This window comes from Oncorhynchus masou, chromosome 14, assembly GCF_036934945.1.
Source record: "Oncorhynchus masou masou isolate Uvic2021 chromosome 14, UVic_Omas_1.1, whole genome shotgun sequence".
In the NCBI taxonomy this organism is placed as follows: domain Eukaryota; kingdom Metazoa; phylum Chordata; class Actinopteri; order Salmoniformes; family Salmonidae; genus Oncorhynchus; species Oncorhynchus masou.
The window spans coordinates 11891069-11914702 of NC_088225.1; the positions used below are offsets into that span (position 1 = coordinate 11891069).

At 40.0% G+C, this 23634-nt stretch overlaps 2 protein-coding genes and 1 pseudogene across 2 annotated transcripts; 1 reads left to right on the forward strand and 2 right to left on the reverse strand.

The window, feature by feature from the left end:
* Positions 1-1588: 1588 nt before the first annotated feature.
* Positions 1589-7272, forward strand: LOC135554240 (WW domain-binding protein 2-like; annotated as a pseudogene).
* On the reverse strand, positions 6686-13228 carry LOC135554241 (heme-binding protein 1-like). Its single transcript, XM_064986407.1, has 4 exons — positions 12818-13228; positions 9322-9460; positions 8579-8759; positions 6686-8457 (listed from the first exon to the last, which is right to left on the reverse strand). Exons 1-4 carry the CDS (start codon positions 12893-12895, stop codon positions 8280-8282), a joined length of 576 nt encoding a protein of 191 aa, XP_064842479.1. The 5' UTR covers positions 12896-13228; the 3' UTR covers positions 6686-8279.
* A 1440-nt stretch (positions 13229-14668) lies between these two features.
* On the reverse strand, positions 14669-22793 carry LOC135554242 (protein FMC1 homolog). Its single transcript, XM_064986408.1, has 2 exons — positions 22474-22793; positions 14669-15159 (listed from the first exon to the last, which is right to left on the reverse strand). Exons 1-2 carry the CDS (start codon positions 22600-22602, stop codon positions 14956-14958), a joined length of 333 nt encoding a protein of 110 aa, XP_064842480.1. The 5' UTR covers positions 22603-22793; the 3' UTR covers positions 14669-14955.
* Between the last annotated feature and the right edge of the window lie 841 nt (positions 22794-23634).

The window sequence follows — 23634 nt, forward strand, 5'->3', positions numbered from 1 at the left end:
GAGTTGAAAGGCATCGGTAATATGGCGCAAAGAATGCAAAAATTACACAAATCATAAGTCGCATTGTTAGGCTACAAGTTATGCTATGTTTTAATTTGTTAAATGATTCACAATTGAACAATACAATTGTGACAAAAGTAATATTTTGCGCGGTATTTGTGTGGTTTCTTTGTGTAGTGAAGAAACGTGTCGTGCAAGACCAGTAATTGGAGTGATAAGGCAGGACATTGCGTCAGGCTTTGTTAGCCTACAGGTGATTAAGTCAATTATCACAGTGTGACTGTATGGTGGCCTGCTGTATGTAATACATCCGTGACTGAATGAATGATAACATTTCAGTTTATGAATACATTTTATTTATTATTAAGCGATCCTTCCAACGTTTACCCCATTGTTTTCTTTACTGTGGGGAAAAGTTCTGCTATATTGTGGACTTTCATTGTAATACTATGTTGAATCCGAAGGAAAATAAGGACATATCACCCTTGATTAAAAGTTCAAAGTAAAGTGAAGGTAGTGTACGGCACATTTGCACTCTGCATACAATACTAGGCAATTCATGTTCACCTCAGGGTCAGTAAATGCAATTATTACATAACAACCTCAATCCCCTTCTCTTCTCTCACAGTTGCCATGATCATTTCTCAGTCCCTATGCTATGAGGCATTTTAACATGAGCGCTTATATTCATTGATGATGTGCTGCTATTAATGTCAGTGTGTCCTTTGTTGTGTATGTATTGGTGGTGTTATGTATTGGCTGGTTCAATCAAATGGGCCCTTTTGGGGATGAATAAAGAACTATCTTATTTTATTACATAGCCAGGCCCATCTTCTTGCTACATATTGGAAGCCACAAAATTAAATAGAATGTTGTATCTTCATACTATAAACACTGTGTTCAGTAGGCCTACTGTCACTCTGCCCATTGCATGGCATTGTCCCCCATGTCATGCAGACACAGAACAGGATGCAAATAGCTATATAGGACAATGCTTGGAAGTCTACTTTTTGCATGTAGCAATTTGAGGAAGACCGTTGAGCAAAATTACTTGTAAATTCATGTGATCCACATAATTGCAGCTAAATTAAAAGTTGTCCCACTGAGACGAGACATGCCTCATGTCAGTTAAAAGTGGAATGGACATGATATACACATAGTTAAACTAAGTGATGAGAAAATGTTCACATGTAGTTTTCTTTTCTGTATTCCATCCTTTTTTTGGACCATACATAAGTCATGACTCATGAGTCATAAACTGATTACACAATTGGCCTACTAGCTTTTCCATTACATGTGTTGGATGTACAAGCAGAATTATATAACCCAATTTGGAATATATAGCCACCCATTAGATGTTCTAGTATTGGACTATGACTGAGAGGCAAACTCGAAGCACATTCTATAAAAACATAAAATAATGGATGATATTTAAGCAATAATTAATCATATATGAAAAGCCTTTACACTCCTTAGGCCTGCTCAGCTCTCTTCACAACCACAATGCTGTATTATTTCATCCAAACCAATCTCAAATATCTCACCTAACCTCAACACACTAGATTTATATGACAGTCTCAATTCAAAGGCTTGTTGACAATATGGGAAACAATGTTGGCCAACAGAACATTGCAGTCACAGCACATGAAACAGCTGATCCTGTGACGTAACACTGAGGTTTTTGGGGCATTCCTCTTATTTCCAGTGTGTAGCTGTACCTGACGAAGAGTATATTGGACTATCTGAACATGGCTTTAAATCGAAATCATTCTCAAAACGGAGGAGTTTTGATAAACAACGGCGAGAGGTTAGTGAATCATTAATTGCCACGAAGCTCACTTTCTAAAGGTAGCTTAGTTAGCTGTTATGGTAATGTTAGCTAGCAAGATTGCTTCCGTACATAGTGTTAATAGAAATCTAGCCAATGTCAGTTAGCTACTTGGGTTGCTTTTTTCATTCAGCAAGCGCTATTTTGTAGTCCTAACGTCGTTAGCTAGCTGGTTTAATTATTTTTAGCTAGCTAACTGTTAGCTAACTCTCAGTCAGCGTTGTCGTTGGCCTTGCTGGCAGGAAAAGCTACCTAAGTACCAAGTCAGTCAATCATCATTACGCCTTAGGAACGTATTAACGCTAACGTTAGCTAGATATATTTTCTTACTTTAGTAAAACTAGATGTACAAGTAAGCTAGCTAAATAAGTTTGTTTTCCAGGGAGGTAGACACAGCAAAGTCAACAAAGAGAGTGAGCCCGCCCGCCTCTACTACCACCTGAGTCTAAAGTAAACGGTGTGACAGTTTTAGGAAGTTGATAAAGTAACAGGAACTTAGGAAATATACGAAGAACTTTTCATAATAGTTAGATTTGGCACATTCTGGAAGTATTAGATTTAACCAACCAACCAGTATGTGAAATGCCAATAGTAGGCCTATGTGAAATGATGTAGACCATACAGAATCCCACTATGTTCCTTGACGCTCGATTCTGCGACAGTATTTGACCTATCTTACATACTATACCTATTTGTCTTTAAATTCACTACACTGAACATTTATCATCCACTAGTGTGTTGAGGGAATGCAAGAATGTGGAGCTGTCCTTCAGTGATGTCACCAGCAAGACAGACCTGCTGAGGGGGACCAAGAAAGGGACTGTTTACCTCACTCCATACAGGGTATGTTTATTATCTGACCATGCTGGTCCTGTGTGCCTGTTGGAAGACAATCATTTTTCTTTAATAGCGATTGGCATCCAATAAATGTTGCATTACCGTCACCTACTAGACTGGAATATATCACCTACTAGACTGGAATATAACTATTTTTGCTTAAAGAAATCTATACAAAACAATCTACAAATACCCTACCATCTAACCCTGCACTCACTAAAAACCCACCACCCTGCTCCACTATTTAAATCTATTTAGTCCTACCTCCGTTCAACAGCCTGAAAGGATGGGAAACCACCACTGAACACACCCTGTAACTCTTCTGACGTCAAGTCTCACACACCCAAATACATCTCTGCAGCTGCCACCACAACCTCAATTTTCTGCGACTTACGTTCCATACCTGCAGTACAGTTGATAACCATTGCTATAAATGCTAAAAATCCAATCTTACTGAAACATATAACTTTTTAGCCTATCCCTCTGTACTGATACTGTTCTACTCACACCACTCCTCTCAGGATCCCTCCCCCTTGACCCATCTTCCTCTACTTTCTTAAGTGCCTTAGCACACGACAACTTCTGCACTACTCTAACCCTGGAAAGCTCAACCTGCCTCTCGCACCGAACATTTCTGATCTCCAGCCCCCCTACAATTAACACATACCACTACTTTCCCCAATGCTTTAATGGGCTAACTTATATATCCTAACATCATTTTGTTGGGAAAAGACTCAACATCAAAACTCAAAAATGGCATGGCGGTCTAAGGCGCTGTGACGCAGCTGACCTCGATCCGGAGACCCATGAGGCGGTGCTCAATTGGCCGAGCGTCGTCCGGGTTAGGGAGGGTTTGGCCTGCCGGAATGCCCTTGTCCCATCGCACTCCAGTGACTCCTTGTGGCGGGCCGGTCGCATGCTGGATGGTGTTTCCTCAAACACATTGGTTCGGCTGGGTTAAGTGAGCAGTGTGTCAAGAAGTAGTGTGGCTTGGCAGGGTCTTGTTTCAGAGGACGCATGGCTCTCGACCATCCTGAGTCCGTAGGGTAGTTTCAGCTACAAGACTAGTTGTAGCTACAAGACTTTAACCACCAATTGGATATTGAGAAAAAGGGGTAAAAGTTGTTTTTTTTTTAAATACAAATAAAAACTCTTCTGTTTCACCACTCACGCCATCCTGTCTGCGTCACATCAAACGATGAGTATCACAAACTGGAGGACTACCAGTGCTCTGCGTCCCATCTCATTGCCCTCTTACTCTCTGTTTGTCCTCGTTTCAGTTGGTGTTTGTGTCAAGTAATGCCAAGGACAGCCTGGGGTCTGTGATGTTCCCGTACTACCTGATGAAGGGCTGCAGCATTGAGCAGCCAGTCTTCGCTGCCAATTACATCAGGGGCACAGTGTCTGCTGAAGCTGGGGGTAGGCAGCAGTTTGTTGTCCTCCCATAGCATTCAACACATTCATGAGGAAATAACTGTAGAGCATGCAGTGTTTATGGCCTCCAGTCCCAGGTATGGCCTGATGTGTCCTAGGAATACATGCAGAAGTGAATCAATGACGCAAGGGTGATTTGCCAAGGCCAGATATTTTCCGAGGCTGACATCAGTCTGTAAACCACAATCTCATTTTACTTTACAATGTCTATGTGTCAAAGTTTATACCTGCAGCAATAGTAGTGTTTAGCAGCAGTCATAGAAATTGAAGTGTGATATAATGTATATATAATAATATATATAATGTTTTGACACTCATTTCTTTGGTTTCAGGAGGCTGGGAAGGCCAGGCGAGCTTCAAGATGTCTTTTTCCAGTGGGGGAGCCATCGAGTTAGGTCAGCACCTCTTCAAACTGGCAACAAATGGTAAGTCATTTCATCACTGCCGTGTTTGTCAGTACAGAGCCTATTTGTCATTTAACATACAGTATCTGCTGTACTCAAGTTTATATCGTACATGTTTCATTAATTCAAATGCAGTCAAAGTTTGTTAGATTTGTTAGGCTACATATTTGTTATACATGTTACTCTTGTAGTCCAGTCTGTATTTTAGGATTAACCCTCAACTTTGTTTTAGCATCTCGTGCCCCTCCTGCTCAAAACGGAGGTGCCTCCTTTGGCTATCCCTCTCCTGGAGTGATGAATGGCTACGGCCCACCACCTGTTCCTCAGAACTACCCGTATGAACCCCCACCCCAGCAGAATGGTTTCTACCAGGCTCCCCCAGGCAACATGGGCTATCCCTACCCTATGGCAGCCGCAGGTTTGTTATTAAAGAACTTTATCATCACTATAAAACTGTTTGTATGTTATGCAGGTTTGGGTCATGATAATTGAGAATCAAACGCTGTGATGCTAGGAGATTTAAGTTTACATTAGAGATTGCATAGCACTTAAATACGGAAACATTTTCAATAACGCCTCCATTGTTATGAATTTTATTGATTGGTGTCAATATTTATAACTATTCAAGTAAAGATGTGTCCCCAAGGCTGTTATGAATATTTTGGGTATTCTCTCGTGTGTTACAGGAATGTACCCATCTGCCCCTGCCTACATGGCCCCACCTCCCCCCTATCCTGGGCCCCCCAAAACTGGACTGCTCCCCCTGCAGGTTTGTCTCCCTGTCTCTCTCTGTATGTCTGCATCACTGCATCTGTCTGATCCCATCAGCCTGCCTCAATGTGAAGCACATGACGCATGGCACTGAGAAAGGAGTGCTGATGTCGTAAACGGTACACATCATATTAAAAAGGAGAAACAAACAAAATCCCTCTCACCCCTAGTCTCCCTTACCCCATGAAACAACCCAGTTGTTCTAAACTCAGTACGCCTCATTTACATGTCAGTTGTGTGTCTATTTGTGGGTTTTGGAGAATTGAAATAGAGTTGGAAGTGTGCATCATTCAGTCCGGAAGATGTCTTGTCACGAGTATTCTGCTGCAATATACTGTGCTAAGTGTGCTCCATTGTCTCTCCTACTCTACAGTTACTCTACAGAAGCATGTGCTTCTGTATCAGTTACTGTACATTATTCTCCCCTCATTTCTCTCCTTGATCCTCAGGCAATGCCAAGGCAGCAGAGGCAGCAGGCAGCGCCTATTTCAACCCCAACAACCCCCACAATGTCTACATGCCCATGGTAAGGGACCTGCTATTCTCTCCATGTCCAGTCAGTGCATGCACTTTATGCTATGTTGATGTTTTTGGTTCAGCGGTTTGAAGATATTCTATCACTGTTTATTCCCACATAGGAACAGCCTCCTCCATATGCACCTTCTGCCCCTCCTGCTCCTTACCCAGGCTATCCAGAGAAGAAGAACAACTAAAGCTCAATAACCATCATCCCCTAATAAATGTAACGGCAAATTATTACGGGGATGATAATTATTAGACTGGAAAGGAAAGTATGAAGTACTGCATTGACAAAAAGGCAAGATTATTTTTCTGGCAATTCACACAAATAATTTTGAGGCACAACAATGTTGGGACATTTTCAAATGATGAATGTTTCCTTTTAATCATGAGTAAAGCTTTATTTCACCCCCTCCCACTCAGTTTATTTTATTTTGTCAATTGCCAAGTAAATGGTTATTCACTTAACAGTTAAGTATTCAATCTTTTCAGTTATCATGGTTGTCTCTCTCTCCTTCAGTCTGTTAGAATGTGGAACTGTCCTGTACTTAGGAAAGGGTTTCTAACGGCCCTGTTGAGGAACATGTGATGGGCAGTATGGGGAATGTATAGGCATTAAATATTTACAGCATTTTTTAAATCTAGAGGTTTATTACCAAAATACATTTTATAACAATTTTCAATTAAAATTATGATGCTTATTAACAAAACCACAATTTCTATTCCTACTAGTATTGTAAAGTATTTTTACATTCACGTTCACAGTAAGTGTTTCCATTGTGTTGGTGCGTGGTTTAAGTTTGTTCCAGAGAGCCTTGAATGAAAGCTGAAGTTCCCAGTGCTCTCATTGCACACCATACCTTTCTAGATTATTTCTGGCTTTTTATTGAAGGAAGGAAGGAAGGAAGGAAGTGCATGTTGTTTGAATATGGCAATTGGATGGAACACTGACATGTACCGCTACATATGTGAGACTATTGATAATATGCAATGTTCCTAGATCTCACAAATAACTTGTGTTGAGCCTAGAGATGATAACTGGTCACGTGAATAACCCATGCCCTAGTCGAACCCTGTATATTGTATTGATGAATGCAAAGCCCGGCTGAAACCAAAACCCTACTCTGTGCAATTACACAAGTGTTGGGTTACTAGGCCATGTATTTATTTAGCCGCTAGCCCGCTACACAGTGCTTTCTTGCAGTTGTGACGATTTAACCTGTGAAAACCACTAATTTATTCCTGATTAAACTGAGTTGTAGTGACTAACAGACCATATAATTGCTATTTTCTCAGAGTGCATAGAGAGGACATTTTTGTACTAGTTTTAGGTTAGAGGTTTGGTTGGTTTTAATTATCTGCTTAAATTAATCAAATGTCTGAAATATTTTGTTTGTAAACCATACTCCTTATTTTGAGTTCTTTATATTGATTCAAAATCTAATAATAAATAAATGTTTATGTAAAACTTATCCAAAACAGTGGTGTGCCATTTTAAGCATTATTTTGTTTGTATAGAACTAAAAAAGGAAATGTCAGTATTGCACAAAAAATCGTATTAGTAATATCTTGAATATTATGATATGAAACGCTATCAAATCCTGACGATATCGTCACTCCATATTTTCACAGAAAATCACACACTATACAGAGGTATTTCAAAATACAGTTTCAAGAATCATAATAAGTAACATTACAATTCAAAGACTCCAAATACAAGCACGCCAAAACATTCATTACACACAACTCCTGTCTTAAAGTTTTCATGTCATCATCACAGAAGGATTAGACATCTCAAATGATAACACTTAAGGAATGACTAACACATTTCCCCTTCATACCCTCCCCACCAACTAATTAATACTCAGGAAAACATTTGACTATCACTACTCTATGGCTCAATTCCTAGTTTATTTCCAATCCCCTCCCTTGGGAAAAGGAATTGTGCTTTTTAAAACGTAATTAACTTATTGAATACTTAACTGTCATTTTGTTTTTATGGTGTGTGTGAAGTGAAGCATCATTTAATTAGACTGCTGAATTGTGATATGTGTACAGCCTGATTTAATGTGCTTTTCTTCCCAGCACTATGAAGCATGTTTTAAGGGGAGTGTCAAACCCTGGGTGTACAAAATTAAGAACTTAATGATGTACCACCTATAACACACAGCAGTACTTTGTGGTTAGTGGCTCCTACCCCAGGCCACTTAATATCCAGTTACTGATAATGGTACCGTACTATTGCACTACTTTGGACCAGTAACTATGTAGGCCGCTGCCCATCCCTCCCCTTTATGACCTTTCAATAGTTTAATACACTTCTTTGCATCACCTCTCCTTCATTTGCACTGATTTGAAAACAAATCCCCTGTTGTTGCCATATTATGTTCACATATCCTATTTTTTGGGGATAAAGATCCAGATGTGGAGTGATCAGTGGAGAGGAAGTGACTATAGGTTATTAAGAGTCGGTCTTAATGCTTCCCTTATGGCTCCTCCTGTAGGAACCACACCTCGTTGCGTCGGCCGTAGGGTTTCATTGGTGGGTCATAGGTGCAGCAGAAGTACTGTTTCCTCTGAAATGGGGCAGTCTCACCAAGAGTTTTGGTTAGGCGAGAGGCCTCTGCTCGGTACTCAGTCTCCCCTGCGAAGCCTCCAAACTGCCTGCGAAAAGAAAGGGTAGGTGGATAGGAGAGATCAAATCATTGAATATGAATATTAAATACAACAATTATCGTAAAGAATTAAAGAACAAAGTGAGGTGAAGACTGCATGGAGACCCCACAGTGAGTAGACAGTCATGCCGGGTCGATCCTCGATTCTGATGGCACTGTCGATGGGCACAGGGGGACTGACTTGGTAGTTGGTGGGAATCCTGAGGCTAACCACCAAACGGCGTGACATCACACCGTCCTCCCTGGGATATACTGTGATGATAACCGGTGCTGTCGTCCCCATTGCCTCCCCTTGGAAAACAAAGATACAGAGGACAGATAGAGGGGATAGCAGACAACTTATTGCAACAGTATTATGTGTGCATTGAGTACATTGCATCCTCTTAGGCCCAGTTTCAAACTGACCTCTAGAATCAAACAGAGTAGACACTTCTTCAGTCACCCTTGAAGATCTGAAAGTACTGAATAGGTGCCAGTAACATGGTAATAACACTCAAATCCTCTGGTAGACGAGGAAGAGTTTTCACCATATTACTTGCTTACATCAATTCAATACTTTCAGATATGCACATTACATCGGTGGCTCAATTCAATCCGTAGTGCTTAAGACCTGGGCTACAGAGGTTAGTTCGAAATTTAAAGGCAATGTTTCCGCATTCATGGTAAGTGCTGCATATGTCGGCTCAATCAGGAAATGTCCTTCAAATTTCAATTGCGCTATAGCGATGAATCTATCAGCGATATGGATTGAGTCGAGCCCCTAGATCTTTATGAGCTTCGGGCTCATTAAAGATGTGTCCACATATGAAGTCCACTGACTGACAGGACAGGCCCTGCTCTCTGATTGGCTCACCTTGGTCGTTGCTTCCCCCAATGTACACGAGAAGCTTCCTCACAAGCTCCCCCGTCACCTGGTCAAAGGTCCGCCCCTCTGAGCTCACTGAGGCATACTTTGCACCATCGTATCGCCGCACCTCATAGCTGACCCCGTCCTGGGGAAGAGAGCGGGAGGCAAAACGTGATTCACCAATGACACACGTTGACAAACTGTTCAGAGGGAAGGACGCCACACACTACTTGGGGGTTAGAGGGGGGTGGGGCTGGGGATGCAGTGATTGGCGATATGCAATGGGCAGAATCTGTGCTCACTGATGCCGGTGAAACACTTGGAGTGGAAATGAACAGAGGACAGCCAAATGCCCCTAGAAAAGGATCTAGATCAAAAATATTACGCTGATTTGATTCTTTCCTGCTCTGCTCTCAGGGCCCCGCAGTGTTTAATGAAGCCGAAAGAGAATAATGGGACAAAGATGCCTGTTCTTACATAAGACCAAACCATAGGCGCCACACACACACACACACACACACACACACACACACACACACACACACACACACACACACACACACACACACACACACACACACACACACACACACACACACACACACACACACACACGGCAGAGTGAGGTTAATGCGGTGTGTACACACACTCACTGACTTGCTGCCTGTTCTTATACATGTTATGATGTACTTGTCCTAAGAGGAAGGCTTATGCTGAGAAATATCAACCATTACTAACAGAGGAACGTTACGTTTCACAATAATCACTCATTCCGTAACCAGTCTTGAGTAAATCAGTTTTGCGAAGGCCGCATTTTTGAAAGCACCAATTTTTTTGTTCAGATCCATTCCACTAAGTTATCCCTTGTTTTAAATCACTCACGCTGAATGCGAATGCCTGCTACATGACTAGACATATAATGCAATGTAAATACTACATTATGCACTGAAAACACTATTTAAAAGTAGGACTGGATGACAACATAATAATGTTTGTTTCCAATATTAGGGTTGTTTTCCTAAAGAAATTAAATCTGCTTCGTGATTTGTTTCCTTGCCACGACACTACAGCTGGTCTAATTGGGATGTCGAGAACTCGTTCATAGTGCTTCTGACTCGTGTTTGGTGTTCATATTGATGAAGGAGTTGTGGCTGCAACCCATCCTTGAGACTGTGGAATAAATGTAAATGTAAAGCTCATAAGACATAACTACAGTCAAGATGGGATGACAGTAAATGCCATATCTTGAACACGTTTTCTTACTATGATGTGTCACTGGTGTCAACTGGCCCACTGCATAGTCATTCCCATTGTGTTGTTCCACAATTTTTGTTATTTTGGCTCTGTACTCCAGTACTTTGGATTTCAAATGATACACTGACTATGAGGTTAAAGTGCAGATAGTCCTCTTGAGGGTATTTTCATCCATGTTGGGTGAACCATTTAGATACAGCACTTCTTTTGGGGGACCAAAATAATTGGGACAAATTCACTTATATGTGCATTAAAGTATTACAAAGTTAAGTATTTGGAAACATTCTATTCTTATTTAGAGTAAAATTATCCAAAAGTGCTGGAGTACAGAGCCAAAACAACAACAAAATTCACTGTCCCAATTCTTTGGAGCCCACGGTATATGTCACCAACATTAACAATACATGTAGGTGACATGTTCCAACAGCAATAATTGAACACTTTGTTCCTGAGTTCAGTCTAAAGGTGCAATTAGTGTGTGTGTGCTTAGCTGGAATCCTGCAACCTTCGTATTTAATAATTACTCTGTGTCTCAGCTGGGTATACATGGGCCATAATTATTGTGGATGTGCTAATATTAGAAATTCATTTCATATTCAACCCGCTCTCTTTCTTTTTCTAACTTTTAAACAAAAGGTTTTAATTGGTTTGAATGTCACCAGACAATCTCATGGGAAGTTTGTGAACCTCTCACACAGAGAAGTTGACATTTCAATCTTACATGACAACTATGGCCTCTATAACCATTCAGTTCTCTTGGAGTATGAGCCTGTCTTGTGTATCAAGAAATAGACAATGTGCTGTCATTATATAATAAGCATATTGTGCTGTCAACTTGTCCATCTAATCAAATGTCTTGTCATTACTAAACAATTCATGGTGCCAAGTAAGATAATTTCAGAGGAATTAAAACATTGCGTAATATCAATACTGTGAAGAAGAAAAAAACATGAAAATAAAAAGAATAGCACCCGCCTCTGTTTTGTAAGCACTCTTAAATGCACAGACAGAGAAAGGACACAAGGACTGACCATCCATGATAATAAAATTATAGTTTTAACCATGTTTTGAGGCTATACAGTGTTTGTTTACATTTACGTTGTTTACCAACATTGGGGTGATGGGGTATGACAGTTGAACCAAGCTCATGAGACATTTATTTTATATTCTTCAAGAATCAATGTGTCGATATCATTAATGTATAAGTCCAAAAAATGGATGTAACTACTAAGGATTCTAGCTTTAAAGCCATCTCCTTCCATTTCTAAGCCATTTGTAATATGAGGGCCCACCAAGGTGTGTGTGTGTGTGTGTGTGTGTGTGTGTGTGTGTGTGTGTGTGTGTGTGTGTGTGTGTGTGTGTGTGTGTGTGTGTGTGTGTGTGTGTGTGTGTGTGTGTGTGTGTGTGTGTGTGTGTGTGTGTGTGTGTGTGTGTGTGTGTGTGTGAGCATGTGCAGACAGTTCATCTGTATTCAGTTTTAATTACGAGTGTATGATGTCAGACTCCTCTCAGATTTCCTCTGATCGTGTGTCTGTGTGAGATTTCAGTGTGATCATTTAGTCTCGAGTGAAGTTAACAGATTTAGCACTAACTGACTTCAAAACTGCTAATAGCCTATTGCCTATTTAATGGCCACTCATGTGCCTATTGATAGTGTCTTTTTCCTATTCCTCAGTCTTTTTGGTCATCTGGTTGCATGTTATAGATTGACGTAGTTCCAGGTTCATGATCAGTCTTTTTGTCAGGCCAATGTCTGTAGATGTGTCTATCAGCTGTAGGGTTAGTGTAGCAGTATACACAGTGGTGCCACTACTGAGGTCATAGGGAACACACAGAGATCTGCCCCCACCCTCTACTGTGAGCTCACAGTTGTCAGGAGGTAAGGTGTAATTAATAATGGTTGGTTTCAAAAGGTCAAACACTTTAAAGGTATTGGCATTACAGAACCCATAAAATGCATAATACACAGGCCTACTGATAATCAAAATACATTTTTCTTGAGATCATGGTAGGCTCGGGCCAATAAGGCTAGTTTCACTGCAACCAAAGTGAGTAACAAACTAAAACTGTCTTAGAATTATTTTTTTTAAATTGCGAGATACTGAAGAGATCTGTCTGTAATGACCAGTTGTTTATGCACCAAACAAGACCGAGGTGTACAGTGGCGCGCGCGACCAAGTGATGCAATGCTTGACTGACAGACACACACTCTCTAAAGTTGAAACTGACAGGTCAAGGTGTATCCTACCTTGGTCTCGCTGCTGAGCAATTTGTAGTCCGTTTCTTCCGTGTTCCCGAAAATGGAATTCTTTATCATTCCAAACATCGCGCTCTGGCCAGGTCACCACTCTGCTGCGCGCGTTGTGTCTTTATACTAGAATATGCTTTCCGCCTGTTTCCTATGTGAAACAACTTAATCTTATTTCATAATCTAGCCTACCTTCTTATTTTTGTCCAACTTTTAAAATCACATAAGGAGATTCACTTAAAATATGTTGTTCACTCCTTTCCTTGATCCTCGGCCTTATTGGATTCAAATCAGAACCTATATCTATTCGCGTATTTCTATAATATTGTTACCTAGTAGTGCAACTAGGTTGAAATAGTGAATCTTGCTTCTAGCTCACTAGAAGAGTTAACGAGTTACAGACACACGAATATAAACAACTGTCTCCGCCCTCCCTACCCCGCCTCCACTTTATTTATTTAAAAAAAACACATTTCCACTTAATATCTAGCCTACTTTTCATTCACTTAACATGAATGATTCCCACCGATTACCATGCACATTATTGCAGGCGGTAACATGGTCTAGTGTCTAGTTTATTTAATTTGTATTTACATCGCCACTGCGTAAGATTATACTCGCATTAAACATTCATTCACTGAATACTTAATGCAGCGGTGTAGCCTACTGTGTTTAGTAATACAGAATCGTGATTGAAATGAGAACCTGTCATTCGCTTTTCACATACCACCTCAAAACATACACATAGCAGTGACACGCTTGTGCAACATTATGTTCTCTCTCGCCAGCTGTGTGTCAAAGTAATTCCATGTCTTGGTATGAATGGAGGAGTGGGGTGTAGAGACGCATGTTATTTTGCGACTTTATAACAATATAATTTGACGCTCTCTGTTGGTGTGCCACTATGCATTACATTCCCTCTGCATGCATGTGGACGGTGGGTGCTGCCGCGCATGTGCAAGCATATTTCTTGTCCCGATGTGTCACAGTGTGCTGCGTAGCTCTAGGGTCAATCTATTTAAACCCACACAGAAGAATCTTAGTCACCGTGTAACAAATGGAATGGGGATAGTTACGCAGACGAAGAAAATGGGATGAATAGAAGAGAATGGAGTCCAATAGGGGCACAGTTAACGACGAGGCTTTCTTTTTTAACAATAATCCAGGATGAAAACATAGCAAAGGGCAAAGAACGAAAAAAAAACAGTTCCCAGAAGCTAATACATGTTACTCGCATAAAAAAATGGCAAAAGACTGCAGAGAAAAATGTGGAGTTGGTAGAAATGCCAGTTGCCAGAAATGCCAGTTGCCATGGACACAATGAAACAAATGAATCTGCCAGTACAAAGCAATACAACTCCTATCTGCTGTTTTCCATTGTGCTGGTAATATTCTAATAAAACGCCCACGAGACAAAATAATGCATATTGTTATACTTCTCTTATGTATGTTGCATGCCCTAGCATTATCTAAGACCTTTCCTTTATTTCACTGTTGGCTGGTCTTCACACTGTTTAAACCACTGGCCAAAGGGTAGTGAAGAACAAAACATTTAAAATATCAAAGGCCACGCAATGATCCATCCATCTGATTTATCATACCCTCTTTGTAATGCTTAATATTTTAATTAACCAGGAATTTTAATTGCCTGATGTCCTTTAAAATATACATATGACCTAGTTCGTTATCATCGGTTTTATCTGCCGAGTATTAGTGCTTTACCTGAACATCATACGTTGCTCCAAGTAAACCTTACTGAATTGAGGTTAACAGGGATATCATTATTTAATTGGTTATGTTATATTAGCAGCATACACATTGCAAGAAAAGTGCGATGTCATGGTGACCAGATAAAAGTGATTAATACTTTAATTGGCAGAATTTGTCCCATTGTATTTACAAAGATTTTAAATTACAGCCATTGTCTCAAGACAGACACATAAAGTGATGGGGAAAGCTGGGAATCACATATTACAAAGCTATTAGATCCTCCCTTGTATAATCACAATTCACAGTCCTTGTTCGTTGCAGCCTTCATCTCTTCCTCTGTTTTGTAAAAGAGCAAAATATAGCATTAGGTCCAGCGTGATGATTACAACCCTCTGATGTTGTACGAGAGTCTTCTCCCATCCCTTCTCTCACTTCTCCCAGCCCTTCCCTCCAGGCTGGGTGGGCAGCCTGAGCCCCACAATTCCTGCCATCTCCTCTGTGTCACGCTGCCCTTTCCCATGGTACATGTCGTAGAGAGCAATGTGTTGCCGGGTGGAAGTGAGCAGACAGAGGTAGCTGTGCGAAGCATGGAGGGCCTCCTCCTGAGCACGACAATATCTCTCCCCAGTGATCTAAAAAAAACAAATGGTCAGAATTAAGATTTTAAAAAGCATGTATAAACCATGCGTAACAATGACACTAACATAGGACTAACGTCGCCATCTTGAAGGTGAATTTATGCAGCAATTACACTTGCAAATAAATATGATATTTACTAAAGAAATATAAAGTGCAGAGTGAATGTAAACACCCCCCTTGTCTTCACATTTTGCTGCCTTAAAATCTAAAAAGGGATAAAAAAATAAAAAAAATCCCTTTTACAATACTGTACAATTTCAAAGTGAAAGAAACGTATCGAACATTTTCCAAATTAATAAACAAATACAAGATATCTTGATTGTGTGTCTTCACACCCCAGAGTTAACTAGCCTTACTCGCAGAGGTTTCCTGAATTTCCACCTGTCTGACGTGCCCAAAGTAAACTGCATGTTACTCAGCCTCAGAAGCTAGGCTATGCAAATAATTGGTAGAATTGGATAGAAAACTAATAATGTCTGTGAGTATAACAGAACTGATATAGCAGGTGAAAACCTGAGGAAAATCGATCCGGAAAATGTGTTTTTGGAGCTCCAAATGACTTCCAATGATTTTCCTTTGCCATTGAACATGGTAATCTCCGTCTGAAATATTGTTTATTTAGATATTAGACAACCTGAGGATTAATACAAACATCGTTTGGACGAACTTTGCTGATAACGTTTTGGAATCCTTTGTATGTATGTTGGACTGGATTATTGAATTCAATGGTGCCAACTAACTGTGTTTTTGGGATATAAAGAAGAACTTTATCGAACAAAATTACCATTCATTGTGTAGTTGGGACCCTTGGGATTGCAAACAGAGGAAGATCTTCAAAAAAGTGATTTATTTTAAATCGCTATTTGCTGTGCTGGTTTGGAAAATATGCTAACGTGAGGCGGGGTCCTCAGACAATCGAATGCAATACTTTCGCCCTAAAAGCCTTTTTGAAATCTGACAACACAGTTCAATTACCAAGATTTTAAGCTAAAATAATCAAGTATGACACTTGTATTTTCATGAATGTCTAATATTACGATTTTGTATTTGGCGCACTCGGATTTCACCGGATGTTGTCGAATTTGATCCCGCTAGCGGGATCTCCGCACTAAGAGGTTTAATATTGGTGGAAGCATCTTTGGCAACCATTACAGCTGTGAATAACTTTAAGATTCTACCAACTTTGCACAACCCTTAAGGTAAAAATACTGCATAGCCATAGTTTTTAAATCAACATTTCTCAAGCTCAGTAAATTTGGTCATCATTGATGGACAGCAATATTTAAAATCTTAAATCTGCTTATTTTTTTATTTATTTTTATTTTAAAAAATTATCTAAATCTGAGACTGGACCATTCAGGAACATCAACCACTTTTGAAAGCCATTCTGGTGTGTCCTTTGCATTAAAATGTTTATTTGTCCCACTGAAAAATAAAACTACTCCAGGGTTAGGTTTTCAGAAGACGGAGGTGGGTTTTTCTGTTGCTTTTTGCCTGGACTGTGCTTCTTTCATGTCTTTTGATCCTAAAACTTCTCAGTCCCTGCCGGTGACAAGCATACCCATAACATGATGTTGCCACCACAATACTTGAAAATAGAGATGGTTACACTCGTGACGCAACAGGAACCGGGATTAGTCGAACCAGGCAGTGCTTTACCACTCCTCAATTGTCCAGTGTTGGTGATCACGGGCCCACTGGAGCCGCTTCTTCTTGTTTTAAGCTGATAGGAGTGAAACCCGGTGGTCGTCTGCTGCAATAGCCCATCTGTGAAAATGAGGATTATGTTGTGTAGATCTGTTGCGAGTTCCGAAATGCCGTTCTGCACACCACTGTTGTACTGTGCCATTATTTCCCTGTTTGTGGCCCACGTTAGCTTCCACGATTCTTGCCATTTTCCTTCAACCTCTCATCATCAAGCTGTTTTCGCCCACAGGACTGCCGCAGACTGGATGTTTATCGCTCCATTCTCGGTAAACCCTAGACACCGTCATGCGTGAAAAGCCCAGGAGGCCGGTCGCTTCTGAAATACTGGAATACTGGCTCTCTCCCTTTATCAATGCCTACCATGTGATCGCTTTCCCTACACTCAGTACATTCCAAGCTTAATTGCACACACTATATACTTTCTTCCTACAGAACCATTAACCTCTGGTGTAGCCCCTCGGGTATGGCACCCCTCCGGTCTTTACTACAACTAATGATTAATAACATTTAAAGTTCATAAATCCAAACCTATCACTGCTAAATAGCTAATCAAATGGCAAGCCGGACTACCTGCATTGACCCTCCTTTGCACCAACTCTCTTACACTGACGATGCACACACTGGACTCTACCCACACACACTTACATCCCAACACACACTGACACCAGACCCAGACTTTCATACCCCTACCTATATGCAAGCTACCTCAATTACCTCTTACTCCTGCACATCAACTCGCTGGTACTACTTCCTGTATATAGCCATGTTATTTTTATTCACAGTGTATTTATTCCTCGTGTCAAAATGTCATTTACATTTTTTAAATCATCTTTCTCTACATTGTTGGAAAATGACCTGTTCACAAAGCATGAGAAATTACATTTATTGGGGAAAAAATGGCTAACTTTACGTTGTATACTACATCACATCTACTAACTAAAGAGGATGTAGTCGTTGGGGTCAGGGTGAATATATAGTCTACTGCATGGAGAGGATCATGTCCCATCTCATGGTTGGGCTATGGCCTTACCATTTTGCTGCGTATTCTTGGCCAATGTTTGAATGAAGCCTACATTTGTTAAGTTTATGAGTTTGAATGGTTGGTAACACATTTGCCAAGAAGAAAGGAATGCCATGATTGGCTTGTTATATAAATCTAATCTTTTTTCCCAGGCCCACGTCGCAAGAAAATCCACCCCCCAACATCAGACCATATTCAATGACACTCACAATATGTCAATGCCTGTCAAACAGATATTCAATTAGGGATGCATATCGTAAATCAGACGATATTAACTAAAAATAAATCGACCAATATCTAGTTTAACTTGTGGCTGGGAGGCGCTGTTTCCACGTTCGGATGAAAAGCATGCCCAGAGTAAACTGCCTGCTACTCAGGCCCAGAAGCTAAGATATGCATATTATTAGTAGATTTGGATAGAAAACACTGAAGTTTCTAAAACTGTTTGAATGATGTCGGAGTATAAAATAACTCATATGGCAGGCGAAAACCTGAAAAAAATCTAACCAAGAAGTGGGAAATCTGAGGTTTGTAGTTTTTCAAGTGATTGCCTATCCATTATACAGTGTAAATTTGGTCCGATTCCACTAGATGTCAGTCTTTAGAACCTTGTTTCAGGTTTCTACTGTGAAGGGGGAGAGAATAAGAGCTGGTTGAAAGCCTTTCGTTTAGTCACGCACAAGCTCTGTTCCTTTTCATTTCTAAAGACAAAGGAATTGTACGGTTGTACAGCCAGTGGAAGTGCAGGGTGCCAAATTCAAACAACAGAAATCTCATAATTATGAGATTTGAGATTTATGAGATTTCTGTTGTTTGAATTTGGCACCCTGCACTTCCACTGGCTGTTGTCAAATCGATCCTGTTAACCTTTTACGACTAGGGGGCGATATTTTAATTTCTGGATGAAAAACGTTCCCGTTTTAAACAAGATATTCTGTCACGAAAAGATGCGACTATGCATATAATTGACAGCTTTGGATAGAACACGCTGACGTTTCCAAAACAGCAAAGATATTGTCTGTGAGTGCAACAGAACTGATGTTACAGGCAAAACCCAGATAAAAATCCAATCAGGAAGTGCCGCATTTTTTGAAACCGCCTCATGCCAATGACTCCTTATATGGCCGTGAATGAGCTACGAATTAGCTTACGTTTTCCATGTATTCCCCAAGGTGTCTACAGCATTGTGACATCTTTTTACGCATTTCTGTTGAAGAATAGCCGTAAGGGACCACATTTAGCAAGTGGTCACCTGATGTCTCCCGCAGAAAATCTTGCGTAAAATACTGAGGTAGCCCTATTTTCCAATCGCTTCTTATAAGAAACCAATTGCCTCGACGGATAGAGATATATATACACACGTTAAAAACACCTTGAGGATTGATTCTAAACAACGTTTGCCATGTTTCTGTCGATATTATGGAGCTAATTTGGAAAAAAGTTTGGCGTTGTAGTGATAGCATTTTCCGGTCGATTTCTCAGCCAAGCATGATGAACAAACGGGAGCTATTTCGCCTACAAAAATAATATTTTTGGAAAAAAGTAACATTTGCCATCTAACTGGGAGTCTCCTGAGTGAAAACATCTGAAGTTCTTCAAAGGTAAATTATTTAATTTGATTGCTTTCTTATTTTCGTGAAAATGTTGCCTGCTGCCAGCAGAGCCTAGCATAGCATTATGCCATGATAAACTTACACAAATGCTTGTCTAGTGTTTGCTGTAATGCATATTTTGAAAATCTGAGATGACAGTGTGATTAACAAAAGGCTAAGCTGTGTCTCAATATATTTAATTTGTGATTTTCATGAATAGGAACATTTTCTAGGGGTATTTATGTCCACTGCGTTATGCTAATTCTTTTGAGGCTATGATTACGCTCCCTGACCCGGGATTGCTAGTCACAAGAAGTTTTAACGTGATTTCAGCCGTAAGAAGTAGAGGTCGACCGATTAGGATTTTTCAACGCTGATACAGATTATTAGAAGACCAAAAAAAACGATACCGATATACCGGCAGATTTAAAAGAAAAATTGTGAAAATGTATTTGTAATAATGACAATTACAACAAGAGTGAATTAACACTTATTTTAACTTAATATAATACATCAATAAAATGAATTTAGCCTCAAGTAGATAATGAAACATGTTCAATTTGGTTTAAATAATGCAAAAACAAAAAGTGTTGGAGAAGAACGTAAAAGTGCAATATGTGCTATGTAAGAAAGCTAACGTTTCAGTTCCTTGCATAGAACATTTGAAAGCTGGTGGTTCCTTTTAACAATATTCCCAGGTAAGAAGTTTTAGGTTGTAGTTATTATAGGACTATTTCCCTCTATACCATTTGTATTTCATTAACCTTGGACTATTGGATGTTCTTATAGGCACTTTAGTATTGCCATGTTTGTGGACATGGATATTATTTGGAATTTTCGTCTGCGTTGTCGTGACCGCTCTTTCCTGTGGATTTCTGAACATAACGCGACAAACAAACAGAGATATTTTGGATATAAAAATAATCTTTATGGAACAAAAGGAACATTTGTTGTGTAACTGGGAGTCTTGTGAGTGAAAACATCCGAAGATCAAAAGGTAAACAATTAATTTGATTGCTTTTCGTGACCATGCTAAGTGTACTTAATGTTTTGTCATGCGATCGATAAACTTAAACGCTTGGATTGCTTTCGCTGTAAAGCATCATTTCAAAATCTGAGCCGACAGGTGGCTTAACAAAAGGCTAAGCTGTGTTTTGCAATATTGCACTTGTGATTTCATGAATATGAATATTTTTTTGTAATATTATTTGACTGTGGCGTTATGCTATTCAGCGGTTGCTGATAATTATCCCGCTTAAGGGATGGGTAGCATAAAGAAGTTAACCCTGTTGCCCAAGGCTAACGTTATAAGCAGCCAGCTAGCTTCATCTGGCTAGTGAGTCTCAACCGCTGGGTTATGTGTTGTGAAGCTAGCCACAATAAGGATTAGGCACAATAGTGGAATTAAGGGTTTGCCTTCAAAATTAAAGTATGGCATAATTATACTATTTGTATTAATTTACATCATTGTCAATGACATACTTTTATTTTGAAGGCTAACCGCAAAGTCCACTATTGTGGCTCAATCCTTATCGTGGCTAGCTTCACATAGATGGGTCCAACCACCATTAATCAAATAAGAACTGTCTTATAAATTCTGGTTATTTTAGATGATGAAACTATAGCTACTGAAACAGATGTCATTTTGCTATGTTTTTGGGGAAGAACATTGTTTGCATCTATGAGCTAGCTAGCTTTTTTTTAAATGACCAGCACTGTAGGTGTGCGAGACAACTTTACCAGCATATGCATTGATGAGTCGTTGTGACATATGAAATACGAGTGATAGTGTAATCAATGTGTAATAACTACGTTAAAAAAAATGTACGAATATGTTCAATTATTATGTGACGTGCAGACAAAGTCAGGTCCTGATTGGTCAAATAGTGCTATTTGACGTGTATAATTTTTTGACATGCGTTCCATAGAAATCCTGGTTGAGAATGAAACGACTGAACAAATGAACAACGAAACAGCACAGCAAGTAAATGAAAGAAATAGGTTTTGATTATGTTATACTGGTAATGGGGACACACGTAAATGCCAACAAAATAACTTTTTGGTCAGTGTGTGTAAGCTTTATTTAACTAGGCAAGTCAGTTAAGAACAAATTTTTATTTACAATGACGGCCTATCCTGGACGACGCTGGGCCAATTGTGTGCCGCCCTATGGGACTCCCAATCACGTCCGGATGTGATACAGCCTGGATTCAAACCAGGGACTGTAGTGACACCTCTTGCACTGAGATGCAGTGCCTTAGACCACCGCGTCCATGTGTGTTTTAACTATTTAACTGTACTGGAATGCTTAAAAGGGCGCAAACATTTTAAATATCAGTTCTGTATCGTTTTCTTTTGGCAAGGAAAATATCGGATATCGGCCAAAAATGTCATATCGGTGCATCACTAAATTAAATGTGAAATATTTTGGCCTGCTGTTATTTTCAATTTGTTACCTAGTTGTTATCCTGCTTTTTCAGGTACCCCAAAGCTCGCTGAAGCGTCTGCTGTTGAGAATCACTGTACATTTCTGCACTGCTGCAGCAACTGAACATTGACAATGGTTATTTATGAATTTCATGCCGGTAGTCCTGCAATATCTAGGCCTAATAATAGTGCATAGGAGGAAAAGTAGCACTAATGTTAACGTTAAGACAGGCTCGTGACGGTCACCTTGACTTGGTTAGCCAGCCAAGTTACTAGTAACGTTAGGGCCAATGATACTAACCTGGTGCTGCCATTGGATAACATTTGTTTATCGCTGTAATTCAGCAAATTAGTCCCATAACAAAGTTACCAATGCAGCTTATTCTTGTAGATAACCCGTTCCAGGATGGCTAAATTGTGGTTGGGGTCGCGAACACATTTTTAACCACGGCAATCTAGCTAAGTTAGCTACATTAGCTTACGTTACCATGGTGGATAGATGTCGTGGTTTCATTAAAGTTGTAGCTAGCTAACCTCATTTACTTCTCAACATGACTTACCTGGTTTTTACGGAATTGATCTAAAACATAATTGTATGCCAAAGATTGTTTGTATTCCGGTCCTTTAATCGCTCGTATCTCCCTCAGGATCCCCCGGCAAAGGCGTAGAGGTGAAGACAACGACGCCATGTTGGACTGACTTGTTTGGGTGCGCACCAATTATACATAAATCATTCGTGCTCACCTACTACCAGGAGCACAAATAATGACATCACTTTCGCATAGTAATAATGAAAACCTTCAAAATAAAAGCCCAAGTTTCAAACCATTGCAATGTCGATAACTCATTCAAAAGATATTACACTCAGTGGACAGTTTATTAGGTACACCCATCAAGTACCGGGTCGGACCCTCCTTTGCCTTGAGAACATCCGGAATTCTTTGTGGGCGTGGATTTAAGGTGTCAAATCAAATGTATTTGTCAAATGCGCCGAATACAACAGATGTTGACCTTACCGTGAAATGCTTACTTGCAAGCCCTTTACCAACAATGCGGAGTTTCAAAAAAGTAAATAGGAAAATGTGTTAAATAAACTAAAGGAAAAATAGTAACAGAATTAAATTAAAATAACAATGCTTTATATGAGAGGTACCAAGTCAATGTGCAGGGGTACGGGTTAGTCGAGGTATTTTAGATCATATGTACATGTAGGTAGAGTTAAAGTTACTATGCATAGATAATAAACAGAGAGTAGCAGCAGCGTACAGTATGTGAAGGAATGTGAATGTGTGTGCATGTGGCGTCAATATACATGAGTGTGTGTGTTTTGTGTGTTTGTGTGTGTGTTTGATTGTCAGTGTAGTATGTGTGAGTGTGTGATTAGAGTCCTGTGAGTGTACATCGAGCCTGTGCAAGAGAGTCAGTGCAGAAAATATGAATAAATAATAAAATAATGGGCTCATTGCAAATAGTCCAGGTAGCCATTTGATTAACTGTTCTGCAGTCTTATGGATTGGGGGTAGAAGATGTTAAGAAGCCTTTTGGTCCTAGACTTGGCGCTCTGGTACCACTTGCAGTGCGTTAGCAGAGAGAAAAGTCTATGACTTGGGTGGCTGGAGTCTTTGACAGCTTTTAGGGTCTTCCTCTGACACCACCTAGTATAGAAGCAGTTGCCATATCAAGCGGTGATGCAACCAGTCAGGATGCTCTCGATGGAGCAG